Source organism: Coenobita brevimanus, chromosome 30, assembly GCF_032717465.1.
Source record: "Coenobita brevimanus isolate Jiangsu-jjx chromosome 30, ASM3271746v2, whole genome shotgun sequence".
Classification (NCBI taxonomy): domain Eukaryota; kingdom Metazoa; phylum Arthropoda; class Malacostraca; order Decapoda; family Coenobitidae; genus Coenobita; species Coenobita brevimanus.
In genome coordinates, this window is record NC_136983.1 from 2,373,399 (window position 1) to 2,396,414 (window position 23,016).

Here is a 23,016-nt window from a genome sequence, read left to right on the forward strand (position 1 = left end):
AAAATTCTGAAGGCACCATGTGAAAGCTCGTGAAATTCTGAATATAGAGATATGCTTAGCTCTTGCATGGTACGGTTTTGGGAAGTTCTTTTCACTGTGGAAACACATTATTCTCACTGCATTTCAGTACTTTAACTGTACTTTTACTCATCGGTTTTGTGTGTTTTCATTAGCTTATCGTGTAGTATAAACATCTGCGAAAATGATGGTATAAATTTATATCAATATAACCAGTTTCTGGGGCAAATAAAATCCAAGGGAATGTTTTCTTCTGTGTGTGAGTCAAGGCTGCCCTCAGACCATCTTCTCTGATCACGTCACACAAACTTACTGAAAATCGTGCTTGAAGGGGTTAAGAGCCAAAAATTAGGGAACTGCACTGATCAACTGATGACTTTCAAGTTTTGGACGACAGGGAAGTTGAAAATAATGACACTGATAATTTTCGTAGTATTTGCACAAGCTGCATTTAAAATGGACTAATATCACGTGAATATAGCTGTAACATTAAACCAAGTACAGTACTGTACTGTACTTGTCGTGTTATGCTTCAATTTAGCCATGCATAACGAAAATGCAATATAGGCAGTACAATGTGTTAATAGTGGGATGTGCTAATGGAACTGGATTATTATTATTATCATTATTATTATTATTATATTGTGGTGTCTGGCAATAGATAGATAGATACGGAGAGAGACTGGAATTGGTGAGAGAGTTCAAATACCTGGGTACAGTGATGGAAAAGAGAGGAAAATGTGCAAAAGAAGTTGAAAGTAGAGTGACACAAGGAAGAAAAGTAGCTGGTGTAATGAAGGCCTTGATAAGAAACAGAGCCTTGAGTGCTGCAGCTGCACGAGGCTTACATGAAGGAGTGTTAGTGCCAACTTTAACATATGGATGTGAGACTATGGTGTGGCATGAAAACGAAAAGTCAAGAGTAGGAGCAGTGGAGATGGGACTGCTGAGGAATGTATATGGAGTACAGAGGGTGGATAGGATACGAAATAATGTGATTTGTGAAAGATGCGGAGTGAGGAAGTCGGTGGACACCAGAATTGAAGAAAGCGTACTGAGATGGTATGGTCATGTAGAGAGAATGGATAACAATAGAGTGGGGAAGAAGGTATATCTGAGTGAATTTGAAGGAGGGAGGAGGCGAGGTAGGCCAAGGAGAAGGTGGAGAGATATGGTGGATGAATGTGTGAGGAAGAGAGGTTTGGAAGTCGGTGAGGCTAGGGAACTGACAGGAGATCGAGCTGGCTGGATGAATTTTGTAAGGAGATGTGCATGATCAGGGATTTTTGGCACCCCTTTTTAACATGGCAGCGTCTGGATTGACTCTGTTGGATACGATATGTGAAGCTACAGAACATGGTGAATGTTTTTGGCGTATCCGATAGAGCCAGGATTCCGGGGGTTTGAATGATGAGTGAATGGAAGCGTGGCCCATTGGACTGGGCAATTTTGGGCTGTCTGGACATTGCTACTCCTCACCCTGCCCATGGGTGGGAAAGGAGGTCCGGATGATGATGATTATTATTATTATTATCATCAAACACACACACACACACACATAACTGATATAACAGAGTACATAACTTATTGGAAAAACTGGGTTTGGTTAACTGACCCTGCTCACATCCCTGAATTTGGGTGGAAATTGCCCATTCTCATATCACTGGATTCTCGTATGGCAAGTGCTTGCATAATGAGACCTGCCTCTACTGTACTGAAAATCGTCCACCTTTCCAAAAATACCTGATAGATTGTTAATCATTTTCCTTAACTGTGGCTAAACTGAAGCATGATATTTTTCAACAAGTACAGTACTCGATATAATGCCAATGCCATTTTCACAAGATATTAAATTATTTAATACAGGCATATCCCACTTTTAACAATGCAATTAATTAATTAAAAACCAATAGTTAGGCGGGGTGTCATATCTCAGGGAAAATTTAACACGTAAAGTATAGGGATGAGTTTCTGAGCCCTGGGTTTCCCCACCAACCAAGTCCTAACCTACCCAAATGAGTCCACAAACAAGTTTAAAGCCAATATAAATGGTCTAACAGCTATAAAAGCAGTTAACCTAAGCCTAACACCTGCAAATAACTCATCAGAACCAACAAATAAAATCAGAAAATCGTCAAATATACGTCTGGAAAAAATCAAACTTAGTGATTTGCCACAAGGGTGCAGAAAGTACTGTAATTCCATTTTGTGCAGTGTTTGTGATAAGTGGGTGCATAAGAGATGTAGTGGTATTAGAGGTAGACTGCAAGATAACGTTGATTTCATCTGTGCGATGTGTCGGGGAGCTCATATGGAGATTGCCAGGCGTGAAAGGATTGAACTTGCTGGTCTCTTGAATGTATGGAAGAGTTTTGTTTTTTGGGGGACATGTTATGTTATGAAGGTGGGGCTGGAGCTACCTCTGTGGATAGAGTGAGGAGTGGTTGGAAGAAGTTCAGGGAGCTTTTGCCTCTCCTGACACTGAGAGGACTCTCCCTCCGTGCTAAGGGATTATTGTATGTGGAATGTGTTAGGAGTGTAATGCTGTATGGTAGTGAGACCTGGGCAGTAAAGGATGAGGATACTTGCAGGCTCAAATGTACAGAAATGGCAATGACTAGGTGGATGTGCAGTGCATCCCTGAGTGCAAGGCTTGGGGGGGCTAGGTTTATGATAGAAGAGCTGAGAGGTAGGATGGGACTGGAGTGTATTGGTGTTGTGATGAGGAGGGGTAGATTCAGATTGTTTGGGCATGTGAAGAGGATGGGGGATGATAACTGGGTGCAGACAGTGAGAAGTGTTAATGTTAGGGGTTGGGTAGGAAGAAGCAGAATGGAAAAGACCTTGGATGAGGTTGTTGAGTGTGACCCTAGGGATAAGGGACTAAATACGGAAGCTGCCAGAGACTGAGCAGCTTGGAAAGCTGCCATTAGGTGACCAATGACGGTTGGGGGGAGGACAATAACCTACTGTATAATATAACCTGACTGACAGGTGTAACATTCTCTTCTATGTGATTATGTCTTCTGATTTGAAAGTACTGTAGAGTGATCCCTTGGTTATCACGCACTTGATTACAGTGGTGTTTGTTATCATTGCATGATGAAAATCTGCGCTGCTAATGTTATCGGGCATTTTTTACTAAAAACTCGTTATCACACACCTGAGCTGGTTTCTGATGACAATGACGGTGTAGTATCTGTGGTTTCCAATGGCTGATTAAAAAATGAAGCCCTACTCAGTGAGTTAATTCCAGGTGGTGGAGACCAATATCTCTCCATCCCTAGCCTCAGAACCCCTTTCCTCAAGCCCATCTTAGGTCTCTTTGTGGTATTGCTTCTTCATTACTGTCCCCTTTTCATCACCTGCTGTTAATCTAACCATGCCTATCTGTCTCTTGATACTTCCCATAACAGTAGGTATGTATTTAGTGGGTGAAAATTGTTGTAAAATGGAAAATATGGGTTTATGACTTTGATGCCCGACACCAGTGGCGATAAATCCCAAAGGTTTTTTGCTTCTGTTGTCATGCACAAGGATTGGTACCAATCATCAACAATTATGTGCAATAATCATGGATCACTGTATTGTAGACTGCATAAATAACACAGAAGGGAATAATAACATGGTGCAATACGTCTTAATAACCTCCTATATATTATTCATTAAATATATTTTATATATGGATAAACACCGCACAAATGCCATGTAAAGACAGTACAGTAATGTGACACATGCAGAAATTTACTAGTGAGGAAGAAGTGCTTGGGAGTCTCCTGTAAGCTCAGTAACACAAGAGTGTACAATATCTAACACTTTAAGTCGACCGAATAATGTATACAGTAGATTATTACAGCTTGCTAATAATACGAACAGTGTTATGGGGTTTTATTACTTGGATGCGCCATGGCATCCTTTACTTATTACAAGTAGCTGTTTTCTGCATATTGTACACTATTATTCTACTGTATGTTTTTGTGGAGTGTGTTGGATGTTAATATTTAAAAGGTATCCTGGGTAATGAATACATCAGACTATTCTTTTATTATGTTTTTGTGGAATCTATATTGATTAAAAAAAAAGAAAAGAGAGAAAGAATACCAATGTCCATCATGCAAAATAAATCACTAAGTAAAAAGTGCTAGCAAGTCTTTTAAGCCCTAGAGAGAAAGGCCCTGGTAATGTATCCCAAACGTGGCTACTCAGATAATCATTAATGATCTCACTTGTGAGGCACATTATCAGTGTAAGTTAAGGAAGAACCTATCATACACAGTGGTTAGTAAAAGTGTTAAAGAATTACAGAGTAGACATACCCACACATACAGTACATGCACATACACTACAACTACGTAAAATACACATGCAAAACACACACGTGTGCGTGCATACACACACACACACACACACACACACACACATACAATGAAGGCAGTGTTAGAAGGGAGACAGCATGAACAGTGGATTGAACAGACAGTAAGATATAAACGTTTATTAACAAAACACCACAGAAAGTGACACTGAATACCCAGTCATTATCAAGCCATCATATGTCATTACTTAGAGAGAAAACAGTACTTAAGCATCACCAACCAACTGCCTCTGACCCTGCACATTACACAGTAAATGATACGTACAGGACGACACAAATGAGACAAGTCTTTGTGGCACAATTTCACCTGAGTAGCATCAGATACTCTACTGCCATAAGTGTGCAGTGTGACTAGAAGCTTGGTAACTAGCTACACAGGCAAGGTACTTAGACACAATTACAAAATGTCAAGCTGTGACTTACATTATTATCAGTCTCATTGCACATATGTTCAGATTTGTTTTCTTAACAATTTATACCAACTGCTGGAAAGTTCATAAGTGGATCTAGTGCCTGATTTAAGTCTACAGAAAATCATTAGCTGTACAACTGACCATACATAGAAGCATGGCATCATTTTACTTTTATTTGATATCACACACAGCCAGAGCTGCCTTATTAGTGTCATTCTGTACATTCCTGTACATTTCTCTCAGCACTTTATTATACTCCAAATATGACACCAGGTTAGAATTTTCAGAAGGTATGATATATAAACTGACCAAGAAATGTATGAGGCACTTTGTGAAACTTCAGCCATCTATAATGGAGATGGTGAATGTGTATTAAAGCCTTACTTTCTGAAGGTCATTTATGGAACAACTGAATGCATTAGATGTAGTGAGCCAGCATGCCACATCACAGACAGCATTATGCAGCAAGGCAGAGATGACAAACACACGTTTCTCTCATCACTGGTTTCACAAATGACTCCCTAATTGAAGACCTGCTTACTTTTTCACCATCTGTGCTTCAAAAATGCAACAGTTAAATAATTCAGGAATCAGCATTTCATGAAAAGGAAGTACAGTACAGAATCAGGCATTCTGAATTACAGAGGCTGATATTTATACAGCATATGACTGGGGATTCTGGTGGAGGTGAGAGCATGAGACAGACACCAGTCCATGCAGTAAGTGACAGGATGGGAGTCAACACAATGGAAGCAAAGAGGCTGTGATACACAAATGTTCAGCCCTAACATCTTTATCACCACCCATCACCAAACTATATACACAAGCAGCTCTATTCTTGTTGGCATAGAAGACTTTGTAGCACCTCTTCATTAGTGAAAAATTTTGCATGAGCATGCACACCCACATTCACATGCACACACATGCACTCACACCCACACCCACACCCACACCCACACATGCATACACACCCACACACACACACACCCACACCCAAAGCCAATCCTATTTTACCCTTCTGGGGTGTAAGAGCCTGAGGATAGGGTAACGTAATGTAGTGCAATTAAGGGTAGGTGAAATACCTACTTCCCGTGATGACATTACAATACGTATATATAGTAATCAGAAAACCTAAAATCACAGTTTATTGGGACTGAACATAAGATGATCACTTTGACTGGGGTGTTCTAACAACCTGACCACCAGGCACCTATGCTGTTCTTGTCTAGTATACCTAAATATTCTCTAGCATCTTATTCACATCTTTTTAATGGTGACATACTGTAGTTTTCATCGATAATGCATCAGACAAGATTAATTATGGTGTAATGTGCTAAAATCTGTGTGGCCCAAAGATTTAACAGTATTCTTGTCATCTCCTAATTTTCTTCATCTTAAAATAGACTTTTTGACCTGGAGGAGTTAGAGAATGTCTTAACCTCTTCAATACAAGAGGCCTTTCCTAAGTCTTACTGACTTCCTTCAACCTATCTCCATTGCAGTGCTGCTCTGCACCCACAAAGCACTGCACTCTCACACCTTTTCTGATTAGCTCTCTAATGCAAGAGCTAACTGCTCTTCTCAGTTCTCCATGTATAAAACTGGTCTGAAACTGTCTTACTTAATCTGTATTTCCATCTGCCTATGACCTTTGGTATTTTAAACACAATGTTTCTGGGAATTTCAAAACGAATGAATCTGATTCTGGCTCCATTCTATTTAAGTTTTCCTGGGAAGACCAATTTCACTGGCAGATTCTAACCTTTGTCTTTTTCCTTTTGCATAAAAAAAATAAATAAATAAAAAGTCTGGCAGCAGGAAGAACAAACTAAGAAAGACTAAAGGGGTTAACCACCAAGAAAGAGCTGTTACAAAATCAACAAACCCAACAAGAATGTAGCCAAAGTTTGTAACAAAATTCTTTCTGACACGCATTTCTTGGTGTGTACAACATTCTTGAAGACACCCACATACAAACAAAACAAACAATAATTACCCCCACTAGTCTTGACAATGACACTCTCAACAGCAGTAATGGTAACAGCCACACCCATTTTACCCCCTTTGAGGTGTAGGGGCCTGAGGCACAGCTACTGAAGTCCAGTACATTTAAGGACTGATGACTAGCCTGCTTCCCTGGTGGTATTATATGACCAAAATAACTTCCAGTCACGTCTTGGGGATCAAACCTGTACAAGGCCATCACTCCAAATAAGGCATGCTAACCACAAGACCACCAGGTACATTGTAACAAGGGCTTAAATTAAAACAATGTATGGTCCATAAAAATACAAAATTAATGACTAAATATATGACTAGAAAAAGGTAGCTTGGCACCAGTTCTTTGGCTATATCAGCTATGTAACACTAAATCTACTTTATCACATATGTCAGCAATGACCAGAATATTTAAGGCCACCTATTTTCCTTCAGTTACTTACAATCAGAGAATATGGAATACTGGAAAAAAGTCTTTAACCCACAGAGCCAGAGGTCTTAAGCCATTCATTCTTGTCATTTCTCCAATGATTTTATTTATCTTAGGGCAAAGTCTTCAAACTGAAAGGGTTAGGTATAGCCTTACTATATGACTTCAAAACAAGAAACAATGATATTTAAGGGCATTATGGAAAAAGATATAGGAGTAAGGAATGAATCTGCTGAGTGGACAAAGAGGAATACAATGAGAAGGAATGGACATGTACTGTACAAAGAATGCTTACAGATGGGGTGCCAAGGACTGTGTTTGTGATACAGAGGGCAGTGTTGGTAAAGGCAGACCTTATGTGGTGTGGAAGAAGAGAATGGATGAATACACCGAAGACTGAGTAGGAAGAGGAAGAGGAATGATTAGAAGAGTGAGAAGTGTGAGTGAAGATATCATAGCCTGGAGGCACTTCTGTCATGACCATCCCCAAGCTGGGGGTTCCCAGGAGAGAGTAAGGCATCAGAGATGATGATGAATAATTGAAACCTTCCACAAACTGAATAAAATCATCTGGTAGCGACAAGAATAAACTCAATACGACTTAACCAGGATCCAAGGGGTTAAAATTATGGCAATTCAAAAGTATTAAAAGACTTGTTAACCTCCCAACACCATGGTCCCTTTCTAAACTTTGCTCTTAGTTATCTCCAGATGATCTACTTGGTGGACTCTCAAACAAGAGCAGTTAGATACAGCTTTAATTATCTTATTCACTATCAGGTTGTTCTCCTAAGATTGATACAGCTGTCTGGTGGTGGCAATAATAAGATTAAAAAGGCACTGTAGTGAAAGCATTAATTGCTTCACTACAATGACTTTTTCTTTTACTCTGCCTAACAAATGGGCAATTTTGTGCCACTTAGGAATGACCTACGGAACTAAATGGGTAACCAGAAGTGAAGACCTTAACTAACCTCTCTAGTTTGAGATATTTATCCCAAGACTAAACTCAGGAGATAGTAAGAATAAATTTTAACAATAAACTTAAATCCTTCCATCAAGTGATGCATTTTCTGTTTCAATGATGCTCTCACCAGATGGTTTTATTCAGTTTAGAAGAGACTTTCGAAACTGGAGGGATTATGTAGCTAGCCATATTTAACCCGTTCACAACATGAAGTTGAATAAAATCCTTGGGTGGTATCAAGAATAAAATAAGAATACACAAAATTGGATTCAAGGGGTTATCAAGACGTACTCTGTATTTTAATCTTGCTATTTCTTTACAAAAAAAGCTCTCAGGTAAGGAAGGCATTATATAAGGTTGTACCGGTATCTACCTTCCAAAGTTTTAAAAACTTAGCTCAGTTAATTAAGAGTATATTTACCTTCTAAAGTTTGAAAAATATATCCAATGAAGAACAGAATCATCTCATAGAAAGAATATAATAATACTAATACTAAAAATAAAATAATAAAATCTCAGTGGATTGAAGGAGTTAAGAACCACATCAATGTCAAGGCAACATCCAGTGCTTGAAAATATGTGCATCACAGCCAGAAAACAAATGAAACCTCTTCATTCTGGGAGACAGAAGGGAATGAAGAGGTGTGGGAGGGGAGGGGAGGAGTATATGGGGAGTGGGAAGACAGGGGAGGTAGGGAGGAAGTAGGAGGAGGAGTGGGGAAAGGCAGAGCAGATGGAGAGACAATACATAAAGAGGGGGAAGTTGTTGGTAAAGGTGGCGAGTGGGTAGGGGTGAGTTGGGTAGGTGGGGAGGAGGGAGGGAGAGGTAAGGAAGGTGGAGAGCAGGGAGGGAGAGATAAGGAAGGTGGAGAGGAGGGAGGGAGCAGCAAGGAAGGAGGTGGAGGTGAAGAGGAAGAACTTGAACAAGGCAGAGGAAGAGAAGAGGAGGAAGGGAGAGACAATGATTTAACAGGCTTTGGGACATAATAAGGAGACAACAAATGAGTGGAAGGATACAGAGGTAGAGCATATGGAGAAGTGGGAGACGACACAGAGGGGGAGGAAGGAGAAGAAGAAAGAGTTTGTGAGGGATAAATGAATGAATGAGAGGGAGATGTAGAGGGAGGAGATGGGGGAGAAATTGACAGGGACGGAGTTGGAGGAGGGGGAACCAGATTCAGACGGAAGGCAGTGGGAGAGACTTTGCGAGACGAGGGAGGGGAAGAATGAGGAGCTAAAGGTAGGGTAGTGGGATGTGGAGGGGAGGTGGGAGAAGTGGGAAGGGAGGCAGGGATGGTAGGAAAGCCGGTGGGGGAAGTAGGGGAGGTAGGGGAAACAGAAAGAGAAGGAGGCAGAGGAGAGGGAATTAGGTTTAGGCGCAGGGCAGTGGGAGACAGTTTACGAGGAGCAGAAAGCAAGTTTGAATGGGGAACAGGGGATGAAGATGGAGGAAATACCAATCCAGGAGAGAAGGTGGAGGAAGAGGGGGATGCATGGGAAGCAGAAGCTGAAGGTGGAGATAAATTAAGCCGCAAAGCAGTGGGGGAGACTTTGCGAGATGGATGTTGATGAGATGATGATGGAGGAGGACATTTAATCTCAGAGGGAATAGAAGAAGAAGAAGAATGAAGAGGATATGACCCAAGAGCAGAGGAGGAGAAGGATGGAAGAGGATGGGACCCATGAGCAGAGAAAGAGGAAGAGGGGATAGGAAGGGACCCAGGAGCAGAGGAGGAGGGGGAGGAGGAGGTGGGGAAAGGGGGAGAACGATGAGAGGAGGATGACGTAGAAGGAAATGGAGGGACAGGAGAGGTCAGAGAAGGAAGAGACACATCATGCAGCAGTGCAGTGGAAGAAACCATGCTAGACTGACCCCTGTCGACGGAGAGGTGGGACCCGTTGAGTGCGATGGTCTCGGTGCGCTTCATCAGCCGCTCCGTGATGAGTCGCTCCTCGTCCGTGAAGTCACGTCGCACCCCTGTCTCCTTCTCTATGGTCGGCTCCGTGAACATGCCTGATGAGAGGTAAATCATGAAGCCTCATCTAACCCATTCAGCTCAGGGACAGGTGCTGAAAAGGGATGCTTTCATGTGGTGGCACTGATATGACCATGCAGCTCCATCACCTGGTTATACAAATATTCCTCAACTACTTCCCTACCCTCCAAGAGAAAGATGCTGGACTGTATGATAGAGGCAAATTAAGCCTGAAGTCCATTGGTTTCATATTTCAAATCAGACAAGGCCCATAACAACAGCTCAGAAATGTCTTTATTGTTTACTCACAAAAGTAGTCATACTCTAGTTGGCAGAGGAGACAAAGAGTACCTTGTCCTTAGTGATTTATTTTGCATATTACACTTAAATATTCTCTTCTCTATGGTAAGCTCCATAAACAAGCCTGACAGGAAAAAGTAAATCAGTAAGCCTAGGTTACTCTTTCGACTTGAGAACATCCTCATTGTTCATTCACACAAGATGTTATAATCTTCTTGGTTGAGGAGACTTAGGTAGCACCTCCTCCTTGATGATTTACCTTGCATGTTACACCTGAAAAATCTCTTGCATAATGTTTACATCTCTACATGCACTCCATCATAAAAGATTTATTCAATCAGCTCAAACCCTTGTCAGTTCCCTAGCCTCATCAGCTTCCATATCTCTCTCCTTACACATTAATTTCATCTGCCTTATCCATTCATCTTCTTCTTGGCTTAGCACACCTTCTCTCGCCCTCAAAGTCACTCACATAAACCATTCTCACCATCTTATTTATACTCATCCACCATTCTCACCATCTTGATCATGCTCATTCTCTCTATACGACCATATTGTAACATACGGGACCATGTTAAGGCACAATATGTAAAATAAATAATTAAGGAAGAGTGTTTACAATGCTTCCTATGCAACCAAAACCACATCCCTACAATATTCTACACACAGTCTACCAGGTACCGGAAGTTCTATGGTGAGAGTTTCTTCATTATTAATATCCTGATAAATTAACTGTTTAAAGATGGAAAGAAAGTCCTAAAATGAACAAAACTTAACCTATAATCTGTCTGCCTGTGTTTTATTTACCTCACAGTTTCTCTCTCTCTCAGTTACCCCACATTTCTCTTTCTCATACTGTCTCTAAGCTAACTAAAAATCTCTATCTGGTCTACTTGGTTGGTCTGTCAGTCTCTCTCCCTCTCTCTTTCTCACCAAATGGTTGTTGAGGCAGCTCGTGATCTGGCGGTCCACCAGGATGGTCCAACTTCGCCTTCTTCAGCTCCTCCATGCTCTTCTCCAGACTTTCTATCACATAGTCATCCTCATACCCAAAGTTTTTCTCCAGTCTGTGGATGCAAGTGAGGGTGTAAAGAAGGGATGGGAGAAGGATGTGGAGTGGCAAAAAGATCAGAAGCATAGAGTACAAACTCTCAAATCTGAAATACTTGGGTCCAAAGACCTTTTGGAAAATGGGATACTTTTGGAAAGTGGAATGACAATGATACCTATAAGAAAATCTTGTAAAAATTACCATACAGTACCATGAACAGTAAATGCAATGAAGTAACTTGTATTAATAATATACAAGCTGTTCTTATACCTGCCTACTCGCAAACTTTGTCTTCAAATATGCACTGATCATGTGAGAACAAGATGTCAACACTCTCCTACTGCATAAAACAGCATTTTGGAAAGTGGAGGCTTTTGGAAATTGGATGTTTGGATCTGGGAGGTAGTACTGTACTAGAGAAGTACAGAATACAGTGGGGAAGTAAATGAGGGAGGTTGGCACTGAGTGACAATAATGAAAGAAAAATTATGAAACTATATGACACATGAGGCTTTTTTCTTTTTTTATGCAAGGAAGAAGGAATCAAAGGCCAGGAGCCTGCAAATTGTTCCCTCCAAGAAAAAACAAAAACAAGATACAGTAACAGAGTCAGATTCAAGATCCATTCAATTTGAGATGCCTGGACAAAATATGAGGGAGGGTGATGTGTAGTGGCAGTTGACATGACTATTAACCTCTTCAATCTGACGGCACTTTTTTTTCTATCCATGCTACAGCTGAGGGGAGAGTTGCGAGAAGCAGTCAGAAATAGACTTGAGACGAGACCATACAGAGTGACCTCAGAGATAAGAAACTGAAGAAAGAAGCTGGACTGAGCAGTGTGGAGAACCCCCATTAGGTAACCAAGATTGATTTGGAGCCTTTACATATGAAATGAAACAAAATCAAATGATTTTATTAAGTTCTGAGGAGACTACATGTAGTGAAGGGGTAAATGAAATGTATACCAGTATCTAATCTCTCCAGTTCAGAAAGTCTCTGTAAACGTGACTAAACTCACTGGGTAGGTGCATGATAAAATAAACAGTACATCACTAAACTGATGGGGTTAAATCATGCATCAAACCGAAGAGCCGTAAGACAAAGTGATAATGTTGGATATAAGTGATGGAGTAAATAGTACAGGATAAAGGTGATGGAGTAAATAATGTAGGACAAAGCGAAGGAGTAAATACTGTACAGGAGGGAGGTTTGGAGCAGTAATGATTAACAGAAAGGATAATGGGTATTCAGTTTATTTTTGTCACCTTCAAACTATTTACTTTTAGTTTACACTCTCTCTTGTGTCTTTCTTTCCTTCATTCTTTCCTCTTCCTTCTGCCTGTGGGTGACTACACTGAGTGACAAGCAAAATGGTTTGCTGTACACCAGGAAACCATTTCCTATGCTGGGTGGTAACCATATAACCAAATTTTGGCTCCTGGTGGTTTAGTGGGTAATAAAGGTGCTCCAGTCAGATTGAGCCGGTGAAGGTTTATATCCAAGGGGTGGTTGGGGTTTATTGTTCCTGTAATGCCACTTAGGGATGAGTGAGGCTGGTCACTCTCATCTTAAAATGCCAGGACCAACTTTCCTAGCCCCGGGCTCCTACGCTCCTCATGGGGCAACATAGGATTAGATGATGATGATGATGATGAAGGAATTCTCTCATGGTGAACAGAACTGGAACAGTCTCCATTGCACTCCTCTCCTATGGTTCATTCTTGAAGCTATTAATAATGATAATAATAAATAAATAAATAAATAGTCAGGTGACAGTTTGAATATAAAGAAAAATACCTCCCTTGATTGACGGGGTTATGGGCAGATAACCAACGTAGACCCTAATGGCAACAGCTGCATAACTTCATATATGAGGCGTCTCGTGGACAAGGGGCGAATGCGCCATTTTTTCTTTTTTTTGTTATGAGCGTTTAAAGTTCAGGAATAGGTGGAAGACATAGAATATTATGGAATAGCATGTTATTACATATCATTAGAATCCTCTGGAAGAGGCAAATTTATACTGCGGGAAAAAATGAAAACACACACACACACACACACACACACACACACACACACACAGTAAAACACGCGATGGTGTTTTTTCAGCATATAGTAATTATTGTTCAATCAACTTGAAATTCATTCCCGAATTAGATGTAAATGAAACTAAGATACTGTGAAATTTTCAGCCAAAAATTCCTATAATTAATATTTTTCCTATAATTATTAATTAAATATTTTCATCTCCTTATCGGCAACAGGTTGTTATATTGTGTGTATGATAACCATTGTATTGTTAATGACTGACACAATGAAGTTATAATACTCACCAACTATTTACAACTCCAACCGCACACCAAGATGAAGAGGGGGGGGGGGGCCTAATGGTTAGTAGTTGAGGACGTCATCGGAGTGTAAACAAAGCCAGGCTTCATTCACGTGCTTGGCGGGATGACTAGCGGGGGTGCTAGCATGCGTCTGATTGGCTGAGAGGCGGCCCTTTAACTCTGACAGAGGGAGCCGCTCGCCCATTGGCTGGACGCGTGCCGACATTCGCCCCTACAGCTCTGAAATCACAGATCCTCCCCACCCTCCTCCTCCTCCCCTCCACGTGTGCAAAACAAGGGAGATTGAACCTAGAATTCTGAACCCACATGGGTCGGAATCGGAAAACGCTCTTCACCACGAGATTTTCAGTGCTTCCATCTATTGGAAAACTTGCATAACTCATTTTTGATGGGCGTGGCGCATTCGCCCCTTGTCCACGAGACTCCTCATATGGTGTGTGTGTGTATATACAATATGCAGGAGACCTCTATTCCTACCCAAGGATGGGCGTAAAATAGAGTTCAGAGTGCATGAAAAACATGATAGGAGAAATTACCTCCCTCCTCCCAAAATAAGAAGAAAAAAAAAAAAATGCCTTCTGGAGATTCAAATCAATGGGGGGGGGGGAAGCAAATAACAAAAACAATGGCTACTGACTTCTTCTGCAGGTAGTCCAATATCTGGTCCATGTCAAGGCGTGTAATGTGGCGTCGATGGAGCTTGAGTATAGTGTACGCAAATGCCACCAGTAATCGCTCTCCCTCCAGCAGGAAAATGTCCCACAGCCGCAGCGTTAGTGGGAACGGCACCTGGGAAATAAATGGGGAAAATTAGCTATGTAGGTGCCACACTACTGCAAGAGCATATGTTTTTCAAGCACTAGCAAATTTCTTTGAAAGTGCTGGCACTTTTTACACAATGACCAGATTACTTAATTATTATTATCATAAACTGCAATTGTGGTAGGTGGTGGCGACCATCATCCACTCATTTGATGTAGTGCTTCCTATTTCTTCCTTAGCCTTTATCATTCTTTTTCTGTGCCTGCCCTCCTCTCATCCTATTTCTCCCATCTTTCCTGTCACTTCTTATTGCTTTTCTTTCCTTTACAGGTGGCTTTACACCGAGTGACAAGCCAAGTGGTTTCACGTAAGCCAAGAAACCATTTACAACGCTGGGTGGTAACCATATAACCAAACCATACGTGCTCCCTACGTGTCAACAAGTGGGTTGGTGGAGGGTTAGTGCCCCTCACCGTAAAACAAATAACTCAAAGTCAAATGACCACCCCTTACAGGATTATGGCGTCTGGCAATAGACAGATAGATAGAATAAACTGCAAGGCTTGATGAATGAGTTTGAGAGGGTGTGTAAGAAATGGAATCTAAAGGTGAATGTAGGGAAGAGTAAAGTTATGGTCTTTGAGAGAGGTGAAATCACTGAATGTACAGTAAGGTTGGATGAGGAGGAAATGGAAAATGTGAGTGCATTTAGGTACCGGTACTTGGGTTGTGTGATGAGTAAGGCTGGAAGTTTAGAGGGTAAGTGTTTGAAAAGTTACAACAAGGAAGAAAGGTTGCTGGTTTTTTTAAAGCAGTGATTAGGAACAGGGAAGTATGCATGGAAGTAAAAAAGTCACTAAATGACAGTATTGTGATAACTTTAACATATGGAATTGAAGCTTGGACCTTTTTGGACGGACACAAGTCAAGAGTGAGAGCAGTGGAAATGAGTTACCTGAAAGGAGCATGTGGAGTTACATGGAGAGACAGATTGACAAATAAGAAAGTGAAGAAGAGCTGTGGTGTGGATATGGATGTGACAGAAAGTGTTAGGAGAAATAAACTGAGGTGGTTTCACCACGTGGTGAGGATGGAGTGAGAGACTAACAAAGAGAATGTATACGAGTGAGGTGGAGGGGGGGAGAGGGAGGGGGAGACCGAGGAGGAGATGGAGGGATTGAATGGAGAGGTATATGAGAGAGGGGGGTGTGGGCTGGGAGCAAGGCAGTGAAGTGGTATTGGACAGGGCGATGTGGAGGCGATTTGTTTGTGGCCACCTCTTATGGGATTTAGGCATCTGGCAATTGACTGACAGACAGATAACGCAGTATTGTATATTGAACCCTTTCCATTATAATGATGTTTTACCTAATCTTATTCTTTCTACATCCAGATGAGTGCATTCACCATCTTCATCATCAACATTCCAATCTTTTTCCTAAGCACAGAAGGTCTTCAGAGGAGAATAATCCACTTTTACAATTTTTTGTATTTTTTATTTTTATTATTATTTTCTTTTTAAGGGGAGGGGGGACAGATGGTTACCATCAACCATAGGATGTACTGCAATTACAGCAAGTGACTACAAGCTTGGTAACTAGCCACACAGTCATTACTCATATGCAGGAAGCTCAACCACATGTAAACAGCATTAAAGTTCAACAGCTTCCAGCAACTGCTGGGAAGATAGTACCTGGCTTTGGCACCTGGTTTAGCTTGTCCATAGGAAACATCAGTTACACAATGGCCAATCTCAATACTAAGATTCTATATGCACTGTTTCATTTTTACACACATTATGTATGTACGTAAGTATGTAAAAGTTATTGTTTGTGAGGGACATGGAGCGCATAATGTGGGTGAATGGCCAGGAAATGGTGACAGAGAGTGCCTTCACATATCTAGTTAAAGTATTGTACTGTGATGAGCAAGGACTGAAGTTCAGAGGATGAAGTGTGCAAAATTCTACAGCGAGGAATGACAATTGCAGGTGCACTGAGGGCAGTGATAAGAGACAGGGAAGTAGATATGGATGTAAAATTGTTGCAAGACGATACTGTGATCTTCACACCAGTGGCATTACTAGAAGGGTGGCTGGGGTAGCACTAGCCACCCCTGAAAAATAGCTAGCCAGCCCAGATTTCCAACAGAATACTCCTAGACTCCCTCATGAAATTGTCTTTGAGCTATCTCATAATTCGGCTTGGCCACCTCCCTCTTTTTAAAAATCCTAGAGAAGATCCTGCCCCAAAGTATAATCTGGAACTAAAGTATGGACTCCGCAGAATGGACACAGTCATGAGTAAGAAGAGCAAAAATGAGTTCTCAAAGAGGAGTGTGAGGCCTGAAGTGGAGAGATAGACAAACAGACATGTGAGGAAGTTCGGGAATGTTGTGTTGATGTAGATGTGCTGGAAAGTGTTAAAAGTGCCCTAGGATGGTTTGACCAAATGAAGAAAAGATGTGCTGGAAAGTGTTAAAAGTGCCCTAGGATGGTCTGACCAAACGAAGAAAAGGGAGTTAATAAACTTGATTAGGAAAGGGTATACACACTGAGTGAGGTGGAGGGCAAGAGGAGGAAAGGGAGACCATGGATGAGGCAGAGAGGCATATACTGTACTGAGTAAGTGAGGGTGGTGTAGGATGAAAAGGAAGGTTACTGATGGTGGAGTACTGGGTGATCCAGAGGCAAATTGTTTGTGACCACATCCTCCAGGATTAGGGCATCTGGCTATAAATAAGACAGATTTGCATGCCAATTATCAGTCCAATATGTCCACCTCAGTACAAGTGACAGTATTCTGACAGAAAGACAAATATGCATTCATGACTGGAGCATGGATGCATGGCACAAAATACACCTAAAATGTCCTACCCGATCAAGGAAGCACTGAAAGAACCACTTGAGTGTGTAGAGGCCGGAGTCAATACAGTTGCGCTCCAGGTGTTTCTTCAGCTTGGGCAGGAACTTCTCCAGGACCTTGTCATGGTGTTGCTGGTAGCGCAGCAGCTTTGGGAACCCCGGGATGAAGAACCCTGTTAAAGGATGAAACATGATGTGGAATACAGAGGGAACAGAAGAACCTTGTAAAACAAGGAGATGTGATGCTAGTTACAGAGGGCATGGAAGCATGTAACTATTGTACTCTTTTCACCTTAACTTGGCAAAAAATTCCTTCTACAACTTATTTCACACACCTCAATGGTAGAATAAGATAACATTGTGGCTAGATAATGCTGTGGTTTTACCTCCTTTCCATATCATATCTTTATGACTAACATCATATTCTTGTATCTTTGGGAACCCTGGGATGAAGACCTCTGTTATGTGAGGATACATGATGCTGAATACAGCAGGACAGGAGCATATGACTATGCTACTTTAAGCTTAACTTGGCCCAAATTTTTGTCCTTTTGTAGTTTGTTTCATGTGGCTCAGTGGCAGAATAAGATACTGCTACAGCTCTATACCCATTTAATATAATTTCTGCATGACCAGCATCATATTCTAGTGTTAATCTGTTCTCATAACTCTGCAGTCAAGACGGAGAGGTGGCATGTTTAAGCCTTTTTAAAGCAGAAAGAACACAGTTTGGCACATCCTTTGGTGGGAAAAGAGATCAAGGCGGTGGTGGTAATGATAATGGAAATACAATCGCCGCCGCCACCATCTTAATCTTATTTCCAACAGATAAATAGCACAGTCGCATCCAGAATAAGAACAAGGAGGGTATAAAAGCGGAACCATAAAAATAGTGCCTTGTTAAATATGCCAAACATCCATTTACTCGTCCCTCAAACCTCTCAAGCTCTCGGCTCATTCAATTGGCTTGGGTCATGAGATGCACACGTTTATCCTGCTCATTTACCTCATATATCGAAGCAATGTCTTTTTCAGTTTATTCATGTTAACACAGCTCTTTCAACATTTCTAATAAGTACACTGAATTAATCTGTATTTATATAATCTTTCTCTGCACTGTGTTATGATAAACCTACTCACAAATATTTTTTGGTTAATATTACAGTATTTTTATTACAAACACAAGCAGTGGCAGATTCAGTCTTACACACATAGGTCTATACACACATACACACATACCGTAGACACAAATATACAAAGCACCATAGCTATTATCACAAGACAGCAGCTTTTCCCTGGAAAAGCAATGGAGGGGAGCATGCGTGGGAAGCCTCGTACAGGGTACCGAACAAGATCAGTCACCCTCGTGGCGAATGGGGGGGGGGGGGGGGGGAAGCTTCATGTGATTAATGGTGAAATCAATTAATCCAAGGCAAATTGGGATGGTGGAGAAGAAGCAAAATTACACTTAGAGCTGGCAGTAGTATTAGTAGTAGCTGTAGCCCCAGGTTCATCTTAATGTGAACCCAGTGGACTGCAGGCTGAATTTACCCCTCTCCTGCAGCCCACCACTCTCTTTTTGGGGGAATAGGGAGGGTGCTGAGGGACGTTTGTCTAACTGGACAATGCCACCACCCAGCTATACACCACCAGTGCCACTACAAGATGCCTTCCCTCTTCAGCACACAGACCTGGTAAATAATTGACTATTGCTGACCCTGGGAGGCACAACTGAGGATACGAATTCACCTAATACTTCATGTCTTCAACTTTTCACTTTCCTATGGTGGCTAATATTCACAAACTAAGAGAGGCTTAGTATATTTCTCTGCCCACAGATGAAACACTCTGACCTGATGTGTCAGGGATAAAAAATGACAGACATGCCATAAGTGTGAAGCAGATGCAGTGGAACAGCAGGCCATCTTTTGTCCCTGATTGTGCTATGAGTGTTTGTGTTTCTACAACCCACATCTCCCTCCAACGTGTGATGAAGAAGATATAAAGATTTATGCAGCACAAGGGCTAGACAGTGGGGTCACTACATCCCTTTCCCAACACAAAGAATGGGGGTTTCCATCTCCTAACATATTTAGCTGTCACATATATCCTATGAACTACAAATGCAACTGAAAGAGCATGAGTGGGGAGTGTGTGTGGAAGTCCTCTATACTAGCATAACAATATCATGACTACCACCTAACTGGTGTGTAACAACCTTACACCTCCCATTTTACATGAGGTGGGGGCTGGGTACTGAGAACTTTCTCATTTATGCCCTAACAGATAAGAAAAGGCTTTAGTCTAGACCTCCTCATGCCTTGTGAACATGAGAAATTGTGTTAGGATAATGAAAACACACACCTCTGAAACATTACTGAGTGTGAACTAACCATGCATAGCATATTTTGGTGATGTCATAAGTGCTGAGAGTGCCCAGAATGCATCCTCTTCATTGAGGTACATGAGCAGTAGTGCAGCAATTTGTGACATTCCCTGGCAGTATCCCACCTCTTGGTTGTACATTGAGTAGGCCACTGAAATGCAAAAGGAGCAATTTAGTGAAAAGGAAGTGGTAAGGAGGAGACTGGGATGATGTGGACATGTCATAGGATGGACCAGGGAAGTTGGGTGAGTAGGCATAAAAGTAAAAAGGTGTTGGGCCATTGCAGGAGGGTTAGACTGAGGCTGATAGTTAAACTGAGGAAGAAATGGGATGTACTGGTATGTACTGACCTTATACTTAGTAAAGCATGATGGAGATGTATTCATGTGAACCAGTCTGACTCATGCAAAGTGGAAACACAGTATAAGACAGATAATGATGATGATGATAATGACACATGGGAGAAGGGCATGAAGGAAAAGACTAACACTAAAGGCTGATCAGGGAAGACAATGGATATTTAAACCTCTTTAGAATAATCATAACTTTTTCCTATCTAATTTTTACTACCTTGCAGGGAGGTGGATGTCACATGAAAGTGCAAGGAGCAGGGATGTTGCTGCTGTTGATGTTCCTGTTGTTGTTGTTGTTGTTGTTGCAGCCCCATGCTCAAATGTATGTGAACTTGACCAATTAAATTAATCTATCTATTGCCAGATGCCTTAATCCCATGGGATTGCTGAGGAATATATATGGAGTAGAGTAAATAGGATATGAAATAATGTGATTCATGAAAGATGTGGAAGCGAAGAAGTCTGTGGACACCAGAATCAATGAGAGTGTACTGAGATGGTACAGGCATGTTGAGAGAATGGATAACAGAGTGATGAAAAAGGTATATCTGCGCGGATTTGAAGGAGGGAGGAGGCAAGGTAGGCCACGGAGAAGGTGGATGGATATGGTGGATTAGTGTGTGAGGAAGAGAGGTTTGGAAGTTGGTGAGGCAAGGGGACTGACAAGAGATTGAGCTGGCTGGATGAACAGTGTGAGGAGATGCGCATGATCAGGGATTTGGCACCCCTTTTTAACGTGACAGCATCCGGACTGACTCTATTGGATATGTTTATGTGAAGCTACAGAATGTGGTGAATGTTTTTGGAGAATCAGATACAGCCAGGATTCCAGGGGCTCAAATGGTGAGCGAATGGAAACGTGGCCCATTGGATTGGGCATATTTACGCTGTCTGGACATTGCTACTCCTCACCCTGCCTTAGGATGGGAAATGAGGTCTGGATGATGATGATGATAATGAATCAAAACTTGAACGAAACACGGGAATGAACTAATGGATACACAGACTGAAGCCAGATGGTGGATCATACTCAAAACAGCTGAAAATGGAAAAACATCAGGAAGAAAGCAGAAAGGAGAAGATTGAGATGGTTTGAACATTCTGAAAGGATGGACCCAGGAAGCTGGGTGACCAGGTGTAAAAACTTTGCGATTTGGGACTGTTGATGGAGAAGTAGACCAGTAAAGACACTGGATGAGGTGGTGTGTGCTGACCTCAGATCTATATGCATTGCCTGACACAGGACAGTGCAAGATGGAGAAGTGCTATCAGATGAACCAGTCTAACTCATGTTACCAGGAAAGAACATGAAACTGAAAATAATGAAAGTTAATGATGATGACACGAATGAAGTGAAAAAGATCCCCATGCCCAATGGGTTAAAGAGGGAAGAAAGAAGGTGGGAGAAAGACAAGAGACAATCAAGGATGAAGGAAAGAATATACAACAAAAAGAAGATTAAAGGGAATGGAGAAGATGGATGAAGCTAATTAAGGAGGAGAGAAAGGAGATGGGAGAGAGAGATAAGAAAGTGACACTGGGCCCCACACCCACCTAGGACATGAAAGAGTTGCTGCTGCTTCTCGTCGTAGCGTTTGCGAAAGATGAAGTGGTCGCGATAGGTGCGGTTCACATCCAAGTCAATTTGCCGCACATCTGTCGACCACTTGCACCCCAACTTTCGCATCTCCTGAGGGAACAGATGCCCAGAGTGAGATCAGTAAAAGTTATGTACTCCTGTGGCTGTTTCTATTGATACTTAACCTTGGTCTGCCTGGCCAAGAAAGCCTCCTGACCACAGGTAACCAACCAGGTTTGTGGAGCCGTCCTACAGTTATAGCAAAGTACAAGCAGGTCCCATTATACGAGCATCCATTATACAAAAACACATTATGTGAGAATGGGTAACTTAGACCCATACTTGGTGGGTCAGTTAACCTAACCCTATTTTCCCCATAAGTTATGTACAGCACTCTGTTATACAAGTTTTCATAATCCTTTTTATTTTTCAATCCATTATTCAAGTTTCCGCTATCTGAGCAGTCCTCCATTGACATATTCCACTCGTACGCCAGGACCCGCCTATGTATATGAGGTGCTACCCAAAAGTTCCCGGAATTTGACTAAAGAAGGGGGGGGGGGGAATTGTCAAGTCCTAATCAACACTGTCTCCTTCAAAGTAGTCTCCTTGGGCATGCAGACATCGATCACAGCTTTTCTCCCACAATTGGAACCCGTTCTGGAAGGCCTTGAGCGTCAGCTTGTTCAGGACCCTCTGCGATTTTCGCCTGGAGCTCCTCAGTGGTGTCAAATCTTAGTGTTCTCAGCTGGATTTTCATTTTCAGAAAGGGGAGAAAATCACAAAAGGCCAAACCTGGTTTGCGCTGGAGCACTGTCATCGTAACGCACTCATTTGTTTGTGCGCCACTTGCCTGGACATTTTCACCTCACACTGCCAGACAAAATGCATTGAAAAGTTTCATACAATAGGCTAACAATGTCACATACTGTACACTATGGATTGTTTTCCTGTGATCTTCTAGGATGGTTGCATGAACTTTGGCCACAATGTCAGAAGTCAAAATGGTGAAAGAGTGACCAGAATGTGCACTGGTATCTGTGGACATTCGTCTGTTTTTAAAACACTTAAATCAGCCACAGGTTTGTGTAACCCCCAAATACTTGTCACAAAATGCTTGTTTTAACATTTTATGAGTTTCTGCCACATTCTTCCTGAGTTTCACACAAAACTAATGCACACACGCTGCTCTTT

At 41.7% G+C, this 23,016-nt stretch overlaps 1 protein-coding gene across 1 annotated transcript in view; it reads right to left on the reverse strand.

The window, feature by feature from the left end:
* LOC145395167 (USP6 N-terminal-like protein) overlaps nt 1-23,016 on the reverse strand; it is a 57,288-nt gene that overhangs the window by 14,639 nt on the left and 19,633 nt on the right. Inside the window, exons 4-9 of the mRNA XM_080268862.1 lie at nt 21,798-21,933; nt 19,898-20,041; nt 17,517-17,677; nt 14,517-14,668; nt 11,408-11,541; nt 10,072-10,212 (exon numbers count right to left, since the gene is read on the reverse strand). Coding sequence (XP_080124988.1) covers nt 10,072-10,212; nt 11,408-11,541; nt 14,517-14,668; nt 17,517-17,677; nt 19,898-20,041; nt 21,798-21,933 — 868 coding nt within the window. The remainder of the gene's footprint in view (nt 1-10,071; nt 10,213-11,407; nt 11,542-14,516; nt 14,669-17,516; nt 17,678-19,897; nt 20,042-21,797; nt 21,934-23,016) is intronic.